Source organism: Acanthaster planci, linkage group LG02 (assembly GCF_054643075.1).
Source record: "Acanthaster planci isolate LZ-2023a linkage group LG02, COTS_SCS, whole genome shotgun sequence".
In the NCBI taxonomy this organism is placed as follows: Eukaryota; Metazoa; Echinodermata; class Asteroidea; order Valvatida; family Acanthasteridae; genus Acanthaster; species Acanthaster planci.
In genome coordinates, this window is record NC_141778.1 from 19,961,627 (window position 1) to 19,981,403 (window position 19,777).

Sequence of the window (19,777 nt, forward strand, 5' to 3'; positions counted from 1 at the left end):
AATTTTTCCAGGAAGGGAGGTCAGGTCGGAGATATTGTTTTGATGTCTCATTTTTGCGGACTGTAATCTCCTATTTGTAACACTCACCTTGTTCATATAACAAGTGTCTGCGGGATGCTTTTTTATTTGCTTTTTGTTTTAACTTATTATTTTATTTTCCCCATTTTCGTGAATTTATTTTGTCTCACAGCAGCGGGGATTGGCCCCCCTGTCCGCGCCTGTATTACATGTAAAATCAGATTCCCTCAACATTGAACATCATCCTCTCTTTCCTTGAAAACTTTTATTTTCAAGCTGTATACAAGTTATAATAGTTAAACCTTGAACACAGAAATGCGTCGCAAATTATTGAAGTTATTTTTTTACAGCTGCGAATAAACATGAACAAATTAAATAATTGGGCGTATTTTCCGTTTAAGGTATCCGAACAATACTTAAAGATAAAGATTATTGTCTGAGGGCGCTCTTCAAGATAACATGGAAAAAATCTAAATCACGAGAGGGGGCTCTTCAAGATGACTTTAAAAGCAAAACATGCATTAAACTAACTCAAGAGAGGGCGTGCTCTATTAAGAAAACGTCATTATCGGTTTCACAAGAGGGCGTTTTTATCACAAAAAATCCGGAAGGGGGCGCACTTCCCAAAGATGAAATAATCTCACAAGAGGGCGCACTTGATAAAACCACGAGAGGGCGTCATTCATGTGAGAATGACGAATGAAGCCGCTTGAACGTACATATGCAGAGGACATGTGACTGCATGTTACAAGGCAAGCCGTGCATGATCAAACTGGACAAGGTTGCATCATTCAGGTCCAGTTCGATTTTCTACCTTGAATTTTAAACCATGGCGGATACGGAAAAACGAGCTGTTGTTGACAAGATCAAAAAGCAAGGTGAAGTCGTGAGAAAGTTAAAGGCAGAGAATTCAGACAAAGACAAGGTAGGCCTAGGTCTCCTTCCAATCCATGAAGTTCCAGACATGCCAGAGGGGAATTCCAATCCGAGAGAACGGTCATTGACCCGTTGACGGTGCTACATGTAGTTTCATGATTAGCAGTCACTTTGCCCCATTTCCACTTCGCCCCTAAGGTTGCATTATGTACAGTTACACTATTTGGGCCATTGAAAACAGTGCAAAATCAGACAGAAGCAGCATCACCAGGTGACTCTCAAGGAGAGGTTGGCCTCCCACTTTCCTTTGAAAATACAAGATTATGGCCAGAAATTCACCTTTCTTTTAATTTTGTAGGGGTTAGCCATGCACATTTTTTTAAAATTCACCCTTCGCCGAAAAACACTCCTAAAATAGGAGTAAAACTAGGCCTATGCACTCAGCTCTCAATGTAGCCGCCGCACTCGCCTCTGTGCAATTTGCAAAATAGGCCCACGGGTTGGAGTTTTTTGTGAGCAAAATACAGCAAATCGGACGTCAGAAGTCCCAAATTCATGATTTTTTTTAAAAATACCTCTTCCAATGCTGGCACGTCTTATTGTCAAATCCCAATGGGATCACAAATATTAATGAGCTCACGCACAGAAATCTACCCTTTTAGTGGAACGCATTGACTGTTGTTGCAGCAGCCTTAACGCATCTCCCATTTTCTATCATTACGGCACTGCAACTGCGCAAGCGCACCAACTTAAGCGCAGATTTCGGACTTTATTTCCCTTTTAAAACTCCCACTTTTTACTGACTTCCACCTCACCACCTGTCAATGTTTCATGTAGTCCCAAGATTAATATCTGTTCTGCTTCTGCACTGCTACTGGTATCTTCTTGGGTATCACCACGCCCAAAAAAGCAGCAAAATCTGTCAGTGATCTAGGCCAGTCACTGGTACTTGTGCTTTTCTCTAAAATGCTTGAACAGATAGTTGACAATCGACTCTCAAAATTTCTTTCTTCCTTTAATATTCTTTTCAATCAAATCTTCCAAATTTACCTCCAAAATGGTCCTTAAATTGTCTAATGCGCCTGGCTTAAGTTTAAGTGGAAATTGGTAATTCCAATAATGATGGTAAGGGTTACTCACATTTGGGAAGGAAAGAGAAAGTGCTAAGCACAATGTCTAAAACTCAACTAGACTTTCTTGTACTTTCTTCAAAATGAAACAGATTTTCTTTAACAATTAAGATTTTTCCCTTTGTTTTTGAATGGTTGATGGCCGAGTTAATGTACATGTACAATAAATGATTAGTGATCGAGCCTTTGACATGATCCTGGAATCATTGACTTGGCCTTTGTGACAGACTTTGACTCAACCTTAGCGACCCCTTAGACACAGACATTGACCGTGGACCATGTAACAGGGCTTCAGAACTTGAAAAACAAAGTCTGGTATCTGCCTCTTGTGTTGCCGATTCCTCTGGCTACGTGACCCTATTGATTCACCGTTACCTATTCTCTGTTCCCCTCCCTGTAACTGGGCCCAGGCCTAACCTACAGTTTTCTTTCATCTCTCTGCCCAAACGGATCTCGCCTCTATCTCTGGTCCCTGTCATCCTGTGGAACGCTCTTCCTGCCTTGGTCTCTCGTTGTCTCTCTCTCTCTCTCTCCCTCTGCTGGCTGTTTGATGCTGCCTGTGGTTGTTTCATTGGATTATCACCATGGCATTGACCTGGACCAAACTCATGTTTCTGCGTCGACTGGGTTGCCGGTGGATTCCCTTTCCCATGGCTGGGCGCTGCATTTGCCACGATGCAAATAATCAGGTACATGTGATTCTGCTTTTTAATTTTGATTGAAATAAATTGTATCTAAATATTTGTAAGAAGTGGTAATCAAGTGGTGAATTATAGTGGTAGGACAAACCAGTAATTCCACAAAGAGTTTCCAAATTGCAAAAAGGAAAAAAAATTGAACATCAGACTCTCTGGTTTCTGCCCATGGTCCAGACTCGTTGTGGTGAGGACCTTGTAAGAAATGTGTAATCACCTGTACAACTATTTATAGCCTTATTCCAATTGACACGAACAATTTTTCCTGCAGTGAGTTTAAGACTGGATGGCGCCACAGTATCTTTTCTTTTGCAGTGGAAGCTACTTTTTCGGATATTCAGTTTTAAAAAGTGAGACCAGATACAGCAATCAAAACTGGATCATGAAAAGGCTGATTCAAGACCACCACGAGTGAATGGTGGTAATATGGTCTCTGGGTGATATGCAGACAGTTGTATGCAGTTAGAGTGTAGCATGGTTTTAACTTCACCCCCTCCCCAAAAGTGGAGCACTTGTGGTTCATATCTCTTTAGCCTTTTACAGGAAGGTTTACGAGCCATATATCTTTAGAGCTTGTTCAATTACTGTGAAGCTCAATTCACAGCTTGTTACTCAATAAGAAATTTGATTTTGTCCCCCCCCCCGATTCAGATCGCTGAAGAGGTTGCCAAGCTTCTGGAACTGAAAGCCCAACTTGGAGATGATGCCAGTACTCAAAAGTTTGTCCTCAAAACCCCGAAGGTAAGTAGCCAGTTAGCTTCGAAGACACATCTGTACTTTGAAGCTCCTTACTATGAAGCCTAGTCACTGCCACTTGGTGCTGAATGCCCCAATTCTACTACAAAGAACCTACCATTATGTAGCTACGTTGGACTGAATTTTGGCAGGTTTTGAAGAGGTAGGAAAGAGGCTTCAAATCATTACGGCATCTGGGGTTTGGGAGGTAGATTGGACTCCCAGGAACCAGTTTATAATGAATTATCTTTCGAAAATCAACACGAGAGAAATAACAGGCAATTTCTGTCCACAACCAACTGGGTCGATTTTGGAAACACGGAAGGTCAAATTTTGTGTTTATGTTGGGTTGATGATGTAACGGAAAGAAAGGCACAACAGGCATACATGAAGCATGCATGAAGATACATGTAACTGGCATTGTTGTGGCCCAAATGCATTAAAACGAGGAGTTTTGACGATGTGTGAAAAATGCACAATATAATATCTCTAAGATGCATAAATCCCAAAATCTTACTTAGCTGGTCAGAATAATTGTGATATTTGTTCCGTAATGAAGGAGTACGAGACACTGAAGGTGGAGTGGAACGTAACTTGCGTGCCGTACATGTCGGCTCATGTTCAGGTGCAGTGGCAATACTTCCCGCAACAGACTATTCATATGCCACACAGAATAACGAGGTCACCCACCTTTATCACCCACTGGATTGCGCTAATTGTAAACAATACCACCACGTGTGAACCGCCGTGGTGACGGTGATTGCATATAGTTCTATGGGCAGCTTCAACCATGTGTGAACGCTTCATGCTTGACGAGTTTATCTTGAAAGTAAATTACCATCACAACACTATGCACTCATTACTATCATAACAGATCGCGGTCCGGCACGAGTGTGACATCACAGGAAAAAGGTCTATAGGTGTACCCAGACCCGAATCTTGTATCTGTTCGTAGGAGTGGCTTCATTTTGCAAGATTGTAAGCTTTTTTCCAGTGTATTACTTTGCCTGAAAGGATTAAAAGATACCCCCCCTTCCCCACCTCCCACTCAGGGGACCAGGGACTACAACCCCAGGCAGATGGCCATCCGTGAGGGCGTCTTCAAGACGATCGTGGACAGCTTCAAGCGTCACGGTGCCGAGACCATCGACACGCCCGTCTTTGAGCTGAAGGAGACACTGACGGGCAAGTACGGGGAGGACTCCAAGCTGATCTATGACCTCAAAGACCAAGGAGGGGAGCTACTGTCACTGCGATACGACCTAACGGTATCCTTAACCAATCTGGAGTGAGACTTCATCTTGCTCAGGACCCGCATGACCAGCTAGCACAAAAATTGAACAAAGTAGTCAAGATGTGAGACTTTCAAATAGACCATGAGAATATTTGCTGTCATGTTTTTGTCAAAGTTGCACCTGTTTGCAAATGAATGTGCACAAATGCATTGCACCTTGGGTAAGAGGAGTGCACTAGAATTCAGGGAACACAGTGGAAATTGTTTTGAAGTCTTGACTGTCATCAACAGTGATTAAAGGGGTGGTTCCAGCTGTGGCTCGTGAGGATGGGTTTTATAAGACATGACTTGAACGAGCATCATTTATTATTGTTCCCTGTTTTTCAAATTTGTTGCAGGGAGCAAACCTTTAGCCCCTGTCCCCAAAGATCTACTGCTTATTTGTACACACAATGAATACAAGATGGAATGAAGAGTTTACAATTTCCAAACTCTGATTAGTGTACCTAATCCAATTTTCTCGATGTATTATTTCTTTCTTTTTAATATCTTTTGCGTTACACATGCCATTTGTTTTGCAATTTTGAAACAAAAATTAATGTCCTACTGTTGGAACTTTACACAAAGCTCTCACCAAGTATTGTGTTTACGTATTTGAAAAGACCTACAAAGTTGTCCTTTCCCTATTTCTTCCTTAACGGATTTTTTTCTATAAAGGTCCCTTTTGCACGATATCTGGCCATGAATAAAATCAACCGAATCAAGCGTTTTCACATCGCCAAAGTATATCGCCGTGACAACCCTGCCATGACGCGTGGAAGGTACAGGGAGTTCTATCAGTGTGTAAGTTATTTTTGCTGAAATTTTTACAAAACTGAAAAACACTGATGGTCTTGTGTTTAAAAATAACAGTTTGTTGTGTTAGAACAATTATGCTGTTAGAATTGTCCACAGCTGATGAGTTTTCTCTGCTGTAGATTGAAAAGCAGACTGGTAAATGAATGTGAACATTGTATTGTAGAATTTTATATCTTTAAACAGGATTTTGACATAGCTGGCCAATACGACCCTATGATACCTGATGCTGAGTGCCTCAAAATTATCCACGAGATTCTCACCAACTTGGGCTTGGGAGAATTTGTCATCAAGGTAAATTCTTGTTTTGCTCAGTAGTAATCATCCCAGTGTCAGTTCAAAGCTCGCTTAGATTTCATGAAGGGATTTCCTGTTTAACAAGTTTCAGTTCTTTTATTGGATTACCCGTAACTTTGGAAATTACACCTTTGAATTTACCTTCACATAGAATCCGCTTGCAGGAAGCTCCAAATGGTTGGCCAGGCTCATTCCTATCAGGGAGAAATCCAGGCTTTCACCCAATCCCTCCCGTGACAAAATATCCATTACGTCAGAGCACACACTCCCCTGGACATCAGATTGTTTTTATTTGGAATGAAATACAAGGTGTTCTTACAACTTTATGCATTTCTCCAACTTGTTGAGCAAGACTGCTGGAAAAACGTGTCTGTCACATAATGGTTGACTTAACTTACGTCTGAACAGGTTAACAGAGAACATTCCCTGAGCTCAGATAAATCACAAATGTTAAACCAAATTTGATGAAACATGACGGCACTGCATGAAACCCCCTGGAGACTTTATCATATTCAGGAACAAACAATAAAATGTTTGAATGGTTAGTTAAGTAACCACTTTACCCCCTCTTACATGTATTCCATTTAGTCTGTTATTTTCCGAGTAATCCGTATGGTGTAATGCATTTAATAAATTTCAACAAACGTTGGGCAAGATCCGAGCGACACTATGTTTAGAAAGTAAGGACTCGCTGTTCCTTTCGTGAGAGATCAGTACTGTTCATATTACTTCACTCAGAGTGCAAAACAATGTGCCGAAAGTTTCCAATGCCTGTTATCTCTTGTGCCTTGAAATAATCTCCCAAATCTACACAGTGCTCTTTTCCAGGGATGGATTGAGGTTTATCAAAAGAAAAACAAGGCCAGATATCGAGAGTGAAGGCACACAGAAATAGGCAAAAATGTAAAAGGGCTGCATTGGTCAAGTTCCAACTGTTTGAACACTTCACAAAATATATAATCATGAGAGTTAAGTACACTTTTCAGCCATGGATATTGATCTCAGTCATTTGTGGATGCACGTGCAGTGCACATGTACATAAGTGCCCTGTGTGCATGTAAACTGGCCCCCGAGTACTTGCAACAGAGGCAGTTGTCATGAGGAAACTCTTCTTTCGCATTGTCGCTTTTGTATTGGCCCCTGTGGTGTTCGACATAGCAGCGCTGTACTGAAGCCGTTAATTGTTTCAAGAGATGAGCTTTGTTAATATCTTGGTTTCCCAACAAACATCTGTGATTTGGAAACCCAATGGCTTTCTGATCTGAACAATATTGTTATTCTTAAAAACACTTTGTTTTGAAGCCTCTAACAGCTTTAGTCAACTTTGTTTCCACTTCCTTATAGGTCAATCACAGGGAGCTTCTGGATGGCATGTTTGAAGTCTGCGGGGTACCAGCAGACAAGTTCCGCACTATATGCTCCTCTGTTGACAAACTAGACAAGGTGATAAATTTGAAAATCCACTCCGGACTAAGAATTAATTTTCTTCCCTTCAATTTACATATAATTTGGGGAATCAAGGTCAATCTTCATTCAGTTAACCCTACAAAAGCTGGGGTGCGGTTGGGGGGTTGGTGGATTCAGCTTTCACTTGTTTGATCTTAATGAAACTTTGCATGCATGTAAAGGCACTCTTTGGTAACTCTGAAGTTACAGTTAAATCTGAAACGTAGTTTGTCAGGGTCATTTGAAGTTCATGGCCTTAAGCATGTTGGCCTATTTGCCATTAGCAATTCAAGCAGACATTATGCTGGAAATCTCCAGACGGCTCTGCTTAGGTTAAAAAAAAATGCACTGCAACAATACCAGGAAAGTGTTAAGGAATGGATCCTCCAGTGTTTACAATGTTAAACCAAATGTTCACCATTCACCCAGGCAACTCTTAATGTCTTGTTCTGACAGACCTTCTGGGAAGATGTCCGGGAAGAAATGATCGAGGAGAAAGGTTTGGACCCCGAGACTGCCGACAGAATTGGTCACTACGTCAAGATGAAAGGCAGCTTGGAGCTGGTAGAGCAACTGCTGCAGGACCCAGAGCTAACCAAGAGCAAGGCAGCCAAGGAGGGATTGGAAGGCATGAAGACCCTGCTGAAGTACTGTCAAATCTTTGGAGTCCTTGACAAGGTAGGTGGGAGACTCGACAAGGTACTTCACAGACTACAACAAGATACTTCATAGACCAGAGAAGGTACTAAACAGACTGGACAAGGTACTGAACAGACTGGATAAGGTACTAAGCAGATTGGACAAGGTACTAAAATGAGTGAACAAAGTGCTACACAGACTGGACAAGGTACTAAAAAGAGTGGACAAAGTACTAAACAGACTGGACGAGGTACTACACAGACTGAACAAGGTTCTTAACAGACTGGATAAAGTACTAAACAAACTGGACAAGGTTCTTTACATGCTGGACAAAGTGCTAAACAGACTGGACAAGGTACAGTTGACTCTCGTTGTTATGAAATTGACTATAACGAAAATCCGGTTATAACAAATGTCCATCTTTGGTCCCGGTGAAAACATGCACATTTCTATAGGGAGAAAATCTGTTTTGTACAGCAAAATCGCATTATACGAAATTCCTGTTACAACGAAAGGTTTTCATGACTCCGTTGCCTGAAAAACCGTTGTTGATGACCCATCTACAACCATTGTTCTTGCCAGGATGAAATTAAAGACGGGGAGGGTGACTGGATATTATTTGACACCCGAGGGCACTGTTTAAAATTTATTATGTTAAATATAACAGCTTTGTTTTAAGCTCCCATTACCCTATTCCATGTTATTAAGTCATTGTAAAAAGCAAAATTATCAGTTTTACGCTGACTTCTACCCTTTTCTCTACTTTTGGGGGGGGCTTCGCTTCGTTTTTTGCTTTGCTTTTGCTAAGGAAATGGGCAAATGTCTTATACATGTAAATATCTGATCCACATTTCATTACTGCATAATTGTATTTTTCATTTGCTTGTTCTTGTTTGAGAAGCTCCATGGTACGAAATTAACAGCTTAATAGGCCCACACCTTGGTTTTCATTTCATTTTGAAAAACTTCAATCTGAATAGATTCTTGGGGTTTTAACTCAAAATGTATGATTATTCTACCTATACACATACAAAAAAGGGCATGCCCACTTGAAAATTAACTTAATTCACCTGGACCCCTACCATTGTTTGAACTTTCTTGCTAAGTCCTGAAACTTTTGTCAACAAGAATATGTTTGTACATTGCATGATCATTCCAAACTTACTCTCATTATCACAAGGTTAAATGTTTGTGCTAAAAATAATAAAAAGTCTGGTCTTAAAATAACAAACACACACTTTCAAAAAATAAATAAGAACGATTAACAAATTACGAAGGAAATGTGAAGATCGATTCAAAAACACTGCAAGACTGTGCTTAGATGTGGTGCAGTACTATGCACACACCGGCTACTGAGACCGTGTGTGTGCCACGGTCTTACCAAAAATCGTCCTCGTGAACCACGACAAAGTATATCAAAATAACCATCGATATAAATGCATTAGAAGAAACTACAGAGAAAGACCAGGTTTTGTGACAAGTTAGTTGTCGCTTACTTCGATCAGTTTTCGGGCTATTGTATTACCTTGTCAGCAGCACGGTGGGAACTAGTATCGTTCATGCCGTGCGTACGTGATTCTCCACAGAGCTGTAAAAACTTAAGTACATGCACTTTCGTGTTTGTATGACCTAGCTAGCTATGCTGCATTGTGGAAGATTCGTTCGATTTCGGTGCATTTTGCCGATGTTCTGGTGACTTTTCGTCGGTGTTTTAAAAGAACTTTTATTCAAATTTCTGATTGCAATTTTTCTTTAACTTAATATTAGGAACTCTTCCCCTGGAAAATAGAAGCGTATCGATTGCATATCGGGGGATTTTCAGCTGTCAGGGTTTTTGCTCAGCCTATCAGCCCGATATGCTTTTGAATGCCTGGCTAGAACACTGTTTACAACAAGCGTTTGCAAATCAAAACACCACACCACACCGCACCACACTGGTTCCCGCCAGACCAAACCGTTGCCAACGAAGGCATGATGGAAATGCACCAACCAGTCAATGTACAATTCCTGCCAAGAAAGGGTCATACGTTCCACTACATCGAATATGAATGCAGCTCTACAGTTGCAAGTTGAAAAAACACTGCTGTCACCAATTTTTTGCAGGTTCATTCACAAAACTTGATCTCGTGTCTATGTTTGTATTTTCTGTGTTCATGAATTAAATTTGAGGTGGTGCTGCTGGTACTCAAAGAGAGCGTTATTCCACCAAATTTCCAGCCACAGCACGAGGCTTATCGCATGCCCCTCAAGATGCATCACTCACACTCACAATGCGATATACAGACCTCGTTTGCCAGTTTTTTGACGTCATGACAAACGTAGCGCATGATTCAAAAATCAGTGATTTTTTACACTGATTACACAAACACCAAAACAAAAACCTTTCCAATTCTGATAAAAATACACCCCAAACAAGTCCTCAGCAGATTGGACCATTTACATAACAGACTAGACAAAGAACTGAACAGACTAGGCTGAAGTGTAAATAAAAGGCAGGAACCAAACCGCTTACAGCGTGTTGAGATTGAGTGCTGAAGTTCCTATGATGGGCCATCATTGGAAGCCCAAGATTAACTCCCATGCATGGTGGAGTATCAGAGGAAGTCTGGAGAACTCAGTCATAATTGGCTGCCAAATCATGACTGGCAGGCCATTTCACGTAGGCTTCTTTTTTATACGTAACCTCCAATGTTAGGGGTATGAAAGCAAACATATCCCATATCTTTCATCCGTAAATTATTTATCACTTGATACTTTCAGAAAACTTGGAAATTTCAGTGCTCTACGCTGCACTGGGTGTGGATAAAGCTATCCTTGGGGCCTTCAAAAAAGAGCCTTATTTCTTTTTGCATCACTGCTTTATGACAGTTTTTCAATATTGATGTTTTTACTGTGTAATTTCTTAGGTGTCCTTTGACCTTAGCCTGGCCAGAGGGTTGGACTACTACACAGGGGTCATCTTTGAAGCTGTGCTGAAAGGTAACTGTAACCATCAACCTTAACTCTCTGGGTATTTTTGAAAAGGGACTTTCACCGCCCCTCCAAAAGCCCACATCCTTGCCAGAAGCTTGTGGTGTTTTCTATTCGTTCTGCATTGACTGTCCTCATGTCTTCGGTTTTTTTAATGCAGGGTCTGAGTTATTGCCCACCAAGGGTGGAGAGCAGGTGGGAGTGGGGTCGGTCTCGGGAGGAGGGCGTTACGATGGCCTGGTCAGCATGTTTGATCCCAAGGGCAAGCAGGTAGAGACTCCAAGAGATTTCCAAGTTTCCTTAAACCTGTCCAAGTGATCGTAAACCTACAGCCGTCTTGTGCTAAGCAGATTACCCCAATGGCTTTGTACATGTCAATGCCCTCTGGCAGGTATATAGTTCACTCAGGTCAAGTACTTCTGTGCCATTTTCCCACTATATGCTGGGCCGTTTATCCACATTTAGGACCTACATAAAGACCACAGTGTGCTCCTCTTTTTGATTTCTCAATTTTGGAAAAGGCTTAATTCCAGCTGGTTATCAGGATAGATTAGCATCAACATGAAATGGAAGGTTCCAGTACTTACCAGCTCAATGAAATTAGTGATGGTGTCTATGACTGAGTAGGGCCTACACAACACTTATACCGGAAGGCCTGCAGAACACTTTATTCAGCCGAGACCACATTTATAGGCCTCACATGCAGGTTTCTCACAAATAAAGAGAGTTACCACAGATGTTTGTACGCCATCGCCTCTAGCATCTACAGGTAGCACTGAAAAAAAATACATGTATATTCCACACCACACCCACACAAATTTGATGCCTAGTCACTGTGACGTACATTGATGGCTCTTGCAAGCCACACAGTATTGAAATTCCTGTCTAGTGGTGAAAGTTTCTCAGAGCATTCTGTTCTTGGACTCAACCCATGGGAGTTTTCTTGGAAAGTAGATCATTTGTATTATTCCGTCAACTCGTTTTGACCGTAGGTGCCCTGTGTCGGCCTGAGCATTGGCATCGAGCGGATCTTCTCCATCATGGAGGCCAAAGCCGAGGCCAACGCCGAGAAAATCAGGACCACAGAGACGGAAGTACTGGTAGCCTCTGCTCAGAGCGGCATGCTGGAGGAGAGACTAAAACTCTGCAGGGAATTGTGGGATGCTGGAATCAAGGCAAGTGGTAGTACATTTTGGGAGAGTACTTATTTGGGAGGCATTGGGGTGTCTAGTTCCAGAATTAATTTAGGCCTTAAAGGGACTATCTGCATAAGGAGCGAAGTTCAGAAAGCACTTTTGAGTCTCCTTGTTTGTGACAGAGCCGATATTGCTACTCAGTGAAGTTTTCAATAAAGGTGTCTGCAGATTGGATGATGTGACATCATCAGTTGCTTCATAATTGATTACAGCTATCATTTCATGTTATCTTAGAATGATCATTTATTTTTAAAGAGGAGGGTTTCTTGTAATTTCCAATGCATGCATACCTTTTAGAAAGGGCTGCAATTTTAAACAAATTCTGAAATTAGTTAACATTTTCAAAGTTGGAAGATTTGGAAGTTTTCTGTTGCCTCATAGCTGTTCCATCAGACAAGAAGACTTTAGATGAAATAAGCTGTCCAATCCATTCAAGAAGTTCAGAAAGTTACACCCCCAGGAAACATTTCCCACAATAAAAAAAGTAAATGTAGTAATTTGGATTTGTACAATTACATGTATGTGGGTGACTGGAACCAAGCTGACCTCCACCCTGCGTTACTTTGGTCGCAGGTCAGGTTGGCTCCCGTACACGAGGATGTATAACATTGTTTAGCATTTTGAGGGGATTGAGAAACGTGTAGTTAAAAATAGGGGGAGAACAACAAGTATTACTACAATGAGAAGGAAGCCTTCTTGAGTTCTGTGATTTCTGAGCAATAAACTCGGCAGTTTGTCCCTCCAGAAATAGTGTAAAACTTCTGAAACCCAAGTTTGATTCTTAGTCACTACGTAAATAAATGGAGGCGCCCCAAATTTATGATAATAGAAAATTCTCAAGAACAGTTGGCACACCATACCCCACCCCTATATTTCCTGATAAATACTACTATACTTGAAATGTCAGTAAATTTCTTGAGGGAGTTTTCAAGTTACATGGACCCATGTTCCAAAGCTTTCAGTACAACGAATTGTTTGCACAGTTGGGTTCCACACCTGACATACTTTGAGGCATAACCCGCAGTCTAGGAATATTTCAGAGATAACTCTCAAATATGTTGGGTATCCGTCCTCGTGCAAGCACCCTGTTCACTGGAGACCATTAGAGAAGCGTGGATGACAGTCAAAATGGCATTGGTGCCATTTACCCGGTGCCCATGCAAATAAGCTGTAGTTTTGCAAAATTACCTATGCGTACACCATTTCAGACGTGCAAACAAGCTCATGCATGAGATTTGCTGCCCCGCTGGAGATTATGGCATTTTTTGTTCATGCATCAAACCCACAACACGGGGGCTGACTGTCCAGATTTACTTCCTGCTCCCGCAGGCAGAGATGGTCTACAAGCGGAACCCCAAGATGCTGAACCAGTACCAAATGGCGGAGACCACCGGCATCCCCCTGATAGCAGCCGTGGGGGAGGCAGAGTTGAAGAGCGGAACCGTGACCCTGAGAAACACAGAGACAAGAGAAGAGGTAGGCATCAGTGCCGTATACCAGGGGAAGTGAACAAGGGTCGGGCTTCACATTCTTCACGTTGGTATGAATGATGTGTGAAGTTGTGGAATCTGCTGGGTGGTTCCTGCATCCATTTCCCACAGAAACATTTGGTTCTCACCAGCTGCAGCTGGGCAATCGACCTAAAACACAATGCCGTCACTCTTTGCCTATTGGTGCACTTTCTCTTTGGGTCTGGCCAGACCTTGTCCTACCTCACTGCCATAAGAAAGTGAACATGTAAACAGAGCGTCACGTAATTACGTTGTAGGTCTGTTTGGACATGGCTACACATTATGCAAAGAGGGATGGAGGGGATGTGTTCATAGTGCAGTGGGGTGGGCAGCAGTGAAGTATCCAGGTCAGTGATCCAGGAGGGTCACAACGGAAGTTTTTCTTAAAATGAACATCCAAATATTTTAACCCGTAAAAGAATCCTCATACCCCATCCCCACGAAAGGTGGTAGTACAGTTTCTAAAATGCCGACCCTTGAATTGCCCCCGAGATGGTAACAAGTCCGGGGGGGGGGCTTGAACTCCCCACTGGATACACCATTTGTAGGCATGCCCAATTTTACTCATTATATTTGCAGATTTGGGACTTGGAATGTGAAAACCCTGCCCTTTCAAACTCTCAAAAGTCAGATGATTGCTTTGTTTTATTTGGTGAAGACAGCCACTGGTTCATCAGAATGGTGCCTGTTCACATTTTTTATCCCTGAATAAAGTAGACTTTTTTCTTAAGCAGGTGAAATCTTAATTTTCAGTATTGACCAGTTTCCCTGAAGAAGCATCTCCTGTTCCTCCTTTTGGTGTTAACAAGGGGAAATCGCATAATTTGGGCAGATCTTGTTTCAAGTTGCAGGAGTTTGTGTGTTTTGAGTCTGAAGCAAATTTAAAGTCTGGAAAATTCCATACTTTGAAGACAGTATTGTGTCATTTATGACTTGACTGACTTACGTCACATTATTCTACAAATGGTGACCATTGACAAACTATGTGAACAATTTATAAATATCAAACTTAAGGATTCCTGGTTCCTCTGTAGTGAAAAGGAACTTTATACTACCTACATCACTTTCCTTCTTGAAAAGTTTGCCATCCAGATAATTATTTGCAATCTTTGGTCTCCATTTGTAGGAGCAGATACCCAGAGCTGATTTGATATCTGTCATCAAGGACAGGTGCAGACAGAAACCATCTTAAGTATTCGTCCTAGAGTTTAAGCTGTGATGGGCATCAAGTTTCAATTGTGTTGCCCTGGAAACTGTTAAAGCTGACATCTGCTGTGCTTGGTGCTGGTGAAGCACAGCGGATCACTCAGTGTGGAGCATCTCACCTGAAGTCAAACAAACATGTCTGGAATGGAAGAGTTGTTTAGGATTCCAAAATTCTGTTCTGAATTCTGCAAAATAAATGTTGAAGAAAGAGTTTCACAGTTTGAAATGAAGTCATTACAACTGTAGTGTAGAAGCATAAATATTAGACGCATCACATATGCCACAAGATTTGCTAAAATAATATGCCAGTGGAATAAAGCTCACCGTTAAACGGGATAGCAATGCTTTCAGTTAGTCAAACAAGCTAAGGCTGGACTTATATAATCAAGAACGCATTCAACTGCTCCCATCTATTCTTTCATTTGGTACTATCTGTAAACATAATTTGACAACTACATCACCTGGTTGTTGTTTTTTTCTTTCAATTGATCAGAAAAATATTTTCATTTGGAATTTTATCAGTTCGCATTTGTTATCAGTTAGCACTTATCTACTTGTGTGCCATCATTTTGCTTCTCAAACCATCTTGTCAGAAGTACAAAAGCCACATTGTCCCATCTGCCTTACACTGTTGGAAAACTGACTTACACATGTGGCTTGTTACATTTTGTATTTACCCAGGAAGACTTTTTACTTTCTTGACATGTTAAGAGAGATTATTCATGCTTTGGCCTTTCCTTGCCTTTTTTTTCTGTTAAGTGCAAAGTACTCAGGAGTTTGTTGCTTAATCTCTGAATAACGCTTCTGTAGAAAAAGAAAATTGTCATGCATTTAACATGGACGTTTCAGCCAAACCTGTTTGATGTGTCTTTGTGATAGATTAGAAAAAGACTGAGGATCATCACATGATTTTGCTGTATAACCTGTTATGGTCACATTCCTTGTATGCTTTCAAACTTGACCAAAGATGGCAGCCTATTAGCAGGGCAGTGAATTTGAAAAATTCAGTGATGTGCACCATTTGGGAATCGTTTAGAGGCCCACCGTCTTCTGGTTACCTAAAGTCAGTTTCAAAAGGTTATATATACTCAGAAATGATATCAATAAACTAAAACAACTACGTTCAGGGACACCCAATATGTTGGTTTTTTGTTAATATTTCAGAAATGTGGGAGAATTTGATGTCTTTCAAATGGATATACCGCATTTTGGAAATTAACGCTTCATAGTAACCATCTTTCTAACAAGTGTCATGTTGGATGTGAAAAGACATCCAGTTTAACTCTTTCACTACACAGTGATGAATTTCATATTTCCTGTTGTCAGAATGATTGGACAAGTCACAAGTGTAGTGTCCCAGCACCTCCCATTATCGTAAGTTGATTCCAATCAAAGATAAATTTAGTTTACAAAAAATGCTCAGCAAGTATATATGTACATATATACTTTTTCACTCTAGGAAGATTCCACATTCAGTCCCATTACCATGTTCCCACAAAATTAGTTTACGTATTGGGTTATGTGATCACTTAATCTGACATTAAAAACTCCATAAAAAGTGCAGTATGCTTATATCACAGCTCCCTATATTTTGTGGTTGTAACCAACATCTAATTGTTGACTGTTGGAGTTGTCTGAGATGCGTTTGGTGAATAAGCACTTGGTAGCTCAGTGTATTTCAAAGTGTACTTCAAATCATGATTCCATTGATTAAAGTTCCAGTTTGGGAAATTTTCATCCAGCAGTGCAATTACCGTCATTAAAGAAGTGAGAAAGCAATGTCATTACCTGGAACGAATTCAAATTGGAACACCAGATTGACTGAAGAATGTAGCCTATGTGCATCTCGAAAGTGCTTCGCTCATGTTGTTTATCAATTTATGTCTCCGCCCTATCAAACATTTGTGCAGTATATTAATATTGATATCTCATGATCTCGTAACTATTCTGATAATTCTGTTATAATTTATTTACAGCTAGCTGTGAGGCACACTGACTGTACTTATAATAGATGTCAAGAATAGAAAGTGTACCACCAGGCCAAAGTGTGATTTACCATCTCCCTCATTTGGGGTAGGCCTGTGTAATAGCAGGTTTTTATCAAAGAGTGTTCTAGTACACAGAATATGCTTCATGTTGGAAATAAAACTTTTCATTTTGAAAGGCTTTGAAACATTCCTTAGTCCATGACTTCATCTGTTACTTTTTGCATTACTGGTTTTGATACCCTTTGCCGACAAGCTGTCGGGGCCTACTGTTTGTCTAAACCTGTTCAATCTACATGTCACAAGCCAGTTTCAATTTCATTTATTTTTTGACATGAGAAATGTAAGAACCATCAACTGTAATACCAAATACTTGGACTTTCAAATTGATTCCCACTGGTGGCACCAGAGACTTTCCAGACACCCACAGTTGTGTATTGCAATCCAGCATTTTATTCAAAGATGGCATCACTCAATGCCGATTGGACACCAAATCCCCCCACCAATGTCATTGTTTAACAGAGCTTTCGGAATACTGCCATCAAAATGGGGGTTTGAAAACTTGGTTATGCAGTTATTTGTCTTAAATCAAACGTCAAGGTTTATCTCACGCAAAATTCACAGAAAATGTCACTTAAAAGTGGTACTACATAATGTTAAAAGCGAAGGAAGCAATCCCTCCGCTGGCATTTCAAATTTGGAAGAGTTCATTACAGTTGTAGGGATGAGTCCTGTGAATCAAGCAAAGTGAAGCCTCTAAAAACAGTTTTTAAGAAAGATTCTTAAAATTGCTTTAAACATAATGAGACAAATCTTTGTTATTCCTCCATTAAAGAGTACAAATACCTGTATTTTCATTCTAAAAAATGTGGCTGTTTTGCATTTTGAACACTAATTGCCATAATGTTTTGCTGAACTCCCATTGGTCCATTTTTTGCGCCGTGCGTTGGTACGTCAGTGGGTGAAATTCAACGACCACGTGAGCGAAATGCCGGCCATTTTGAAATTCAACGTGGGAAAGAAGAATTTGCAGCCCCAAAATGTGGATATTTTTTCTTCTTTTTTGACCGCAGTTTGGTAGGTAAGCATGCCCATCAGCCATTTAATGTTTGAAACAACATTGTCTGAAATTAAATCCTAGGCTTGGTGTATATATGTGTACGTTTTAATTGATTTTTGGAAAGAGATCCATACGTACAACACCTAGTGCCTCTGTGCGCAAACCTAGGGGACTTGTCTGAAAAAACCCAAGTGTTTTCTTAGTAAATACTTCGGAATTTTCTTTGCTAAATTTCACATTTTAGAACATGTTATCACTTTCTGATGGCTGTTATAACATTTTAGGAGAAAATTTGTTTTGTCCGTATGTGGAACTCTTTGGAATTTATGGGTACCGTTTTGTAGCCTCCGCCTTGTCCGCCATAGCCCCACTAGTGTGGCACGGACTCTCCTGTCGGCGTACTGAACATTTTCGGCGCATCCACTTATCGTGGGCGCAATTTCTTTTGCACACGAACATGATCCTTGATCTTTCCGTTTTCTAAAAAACATTTATTGAATGATTTCACTCACGTTGTTTAGGTATTTTCCAGTCTTTGTGCCAGCTCTTCCATGTCAAGACATCTAAACTGCTGCCAAAGTTTTGGAAGAGCCCATTGGTACGTGTAGTAACTGCTGCCAAAGTTTTGGAAGAGCCCATTGGTACGTGTAGTATCTTATCGCTCAGTTCGTTTATGACATATGTCTTGACATGGAAGAGCCATCAAGACGATGAGGGGTCAAGTGACGTATTGTTCAACAATCTTATTTTAAAGATGGCGACTGAGAGCGAGCCCGTTAGATTGAATGGATAAAGGCAAGAAGACTGGAAAATACCTGAATAACGTGAGTGAAATCATTCAATAAATGGTTTTTAGAAAACGGAAAGGTCAAGGATCATGTTCGTGTGCAAAAGAAATTGTGCCCACGATGATAAGTGGGTGCGCCGAAAATGTTCAGTAGGCCTACGCCAACACGAAATTGCACATACGGATGTGTGGCTAAGGATGGATCGGGAATGAGAGTCCGTGCCACACTAGTGGGAATATGTCCGCCAAGGAATTGGGCGGGTTGTTCATGGTGTCGGCCCTAGAAAGGGTCCCGGCCTGATTAACGTTATAGGCTCTATAGGCCCCTACTTACACTTGTCTTGATGTTTAACTCAGCCTAAAAATGCATATCATGTCACAAATGATGTCTCCATGTATAAATAGTAAATTTCAGGGATGTCAGGTAAACTGTTTTTAGCTTGATGGATGCAGAATTTTTATTCTCAATATAAAACTTTTCCCCTGATGTAAATGTTCGCAAATCCATCATATTATTGACAACAGCAATGCATTTCAGTACTTTTCACATTCCTGTGGAAATGGTCGGTGTACATGTACTGACAAAACATTAGGATGTTTCCTTATTAGGCCTATAGGAACAGGATGCAAAAGGTAATGAACACCTATCAAATACTTGAGCCATTCTCTTTTCACTCTTTGTGCTGCATTATTGTAGATTTGGCATTAAGTTTGAGAGAATTCCGTAGGCCTATACCCTGGTACACAGACACCATGTGACATCCTGTGCACAGCTGTTGCCATTTAAGAAATGAAGACAGTTTGACTAATCTCACTTTTTTTCTTAGACTTGGGACATAGACTTTTGAACTATTATTTGTTATTTTAAAATATTTATCATGTACTTTGCATCCATTTCAGACTTGAGGACTATTCCTTGTGTCAGGAAACTAGCTGTAATGAATCTGTTTGCCTACAAGCATCACTAAGATGTGCTGGTACACCATACAAATTGATGTAACTCCTTGTTCAGATGACATCATGGCTACTGTCCCTTGTACAGGACACACTGGCGTGGTGAGTATGGCTACCCAGAACATGAAATTTGTAAATGGCTTCCTCTTAAAAAACAAGTCATGTACAGGTTGTTGGATAAAA

The 19,777-nt window shown here is 40.8% G+C and overlaps 1 protein-coding gene across 2 annotated transcripts; it reads left to right on the forward strand.

Annotated features, from left to right (window-relative positions):
* The first annotated feature begins 734 nt into the window (after positions 1-734).
* On the forward strand, positions 735-16,983 carry LOC110979799 (histidine--tRNA ligase, cytoplasmic-like). Of its 2 annotated transcripts, XM_087132640.1 has the most exons (13): positions 740-943; positions 2,435-2,713; positions 3,371-3,460; positions 4,507-4,722; positions 5,406-5,531; positions 5,730-5,837; positions 7,185-7,283; positions 7,743-7,964; positions 10,832-10,904; positions 11,056-11,165; positions 11,888-12,074; positions 13,425-13,567; positions 14,729-16,983. In XM_087132640.1, the coding sequence occupies exons 2-13, from the start codon at positions 2,609-2,611 to the stop codon at positions 14,792-14,794; spliced, it is 1,545 nt and encodes a 514-aa protein (XP_086988766.1). In that variant the 5' UTR covers positions 740-943; positions 2,435-2,608; the 3' UTR covers positions 14,795-16,983. The 2 variants fall into 2 exon arrangements, with proteins under 2 accessions (XP_086988767.1, XP_086988766.1); XM_087132641.1 differs by lacking the exon at positions 2,435-2,713 and having other exon boundaries at positions 735-943.
* Positions 16,984-19,777: the final 2,794 nt, after the last annotated feature.

Coding starts and splice junctions, on each gene's coding strand:
- LOC110979799 (XM_087132640.1), top strand. CDS start 2,609: ATGGCATTGACCTGGACCAAACTCATGTTTCTGCGTCGACTGGGTTGC. Junction 7,284..7,742: donor CTGTTGACAAACTAGACAAG/GTGATAAATTTG, acceptor TTGTTCTGACAG/ACCTTCTGGGAAGATGTCCG. Junction 10,905..11,055: donor CTTTGAAGCTGTGCTGAAAG/GTAACTGTAACC, acceptor TTTTTAATGCAG/GGTCTGAGTTATTGCCCACC.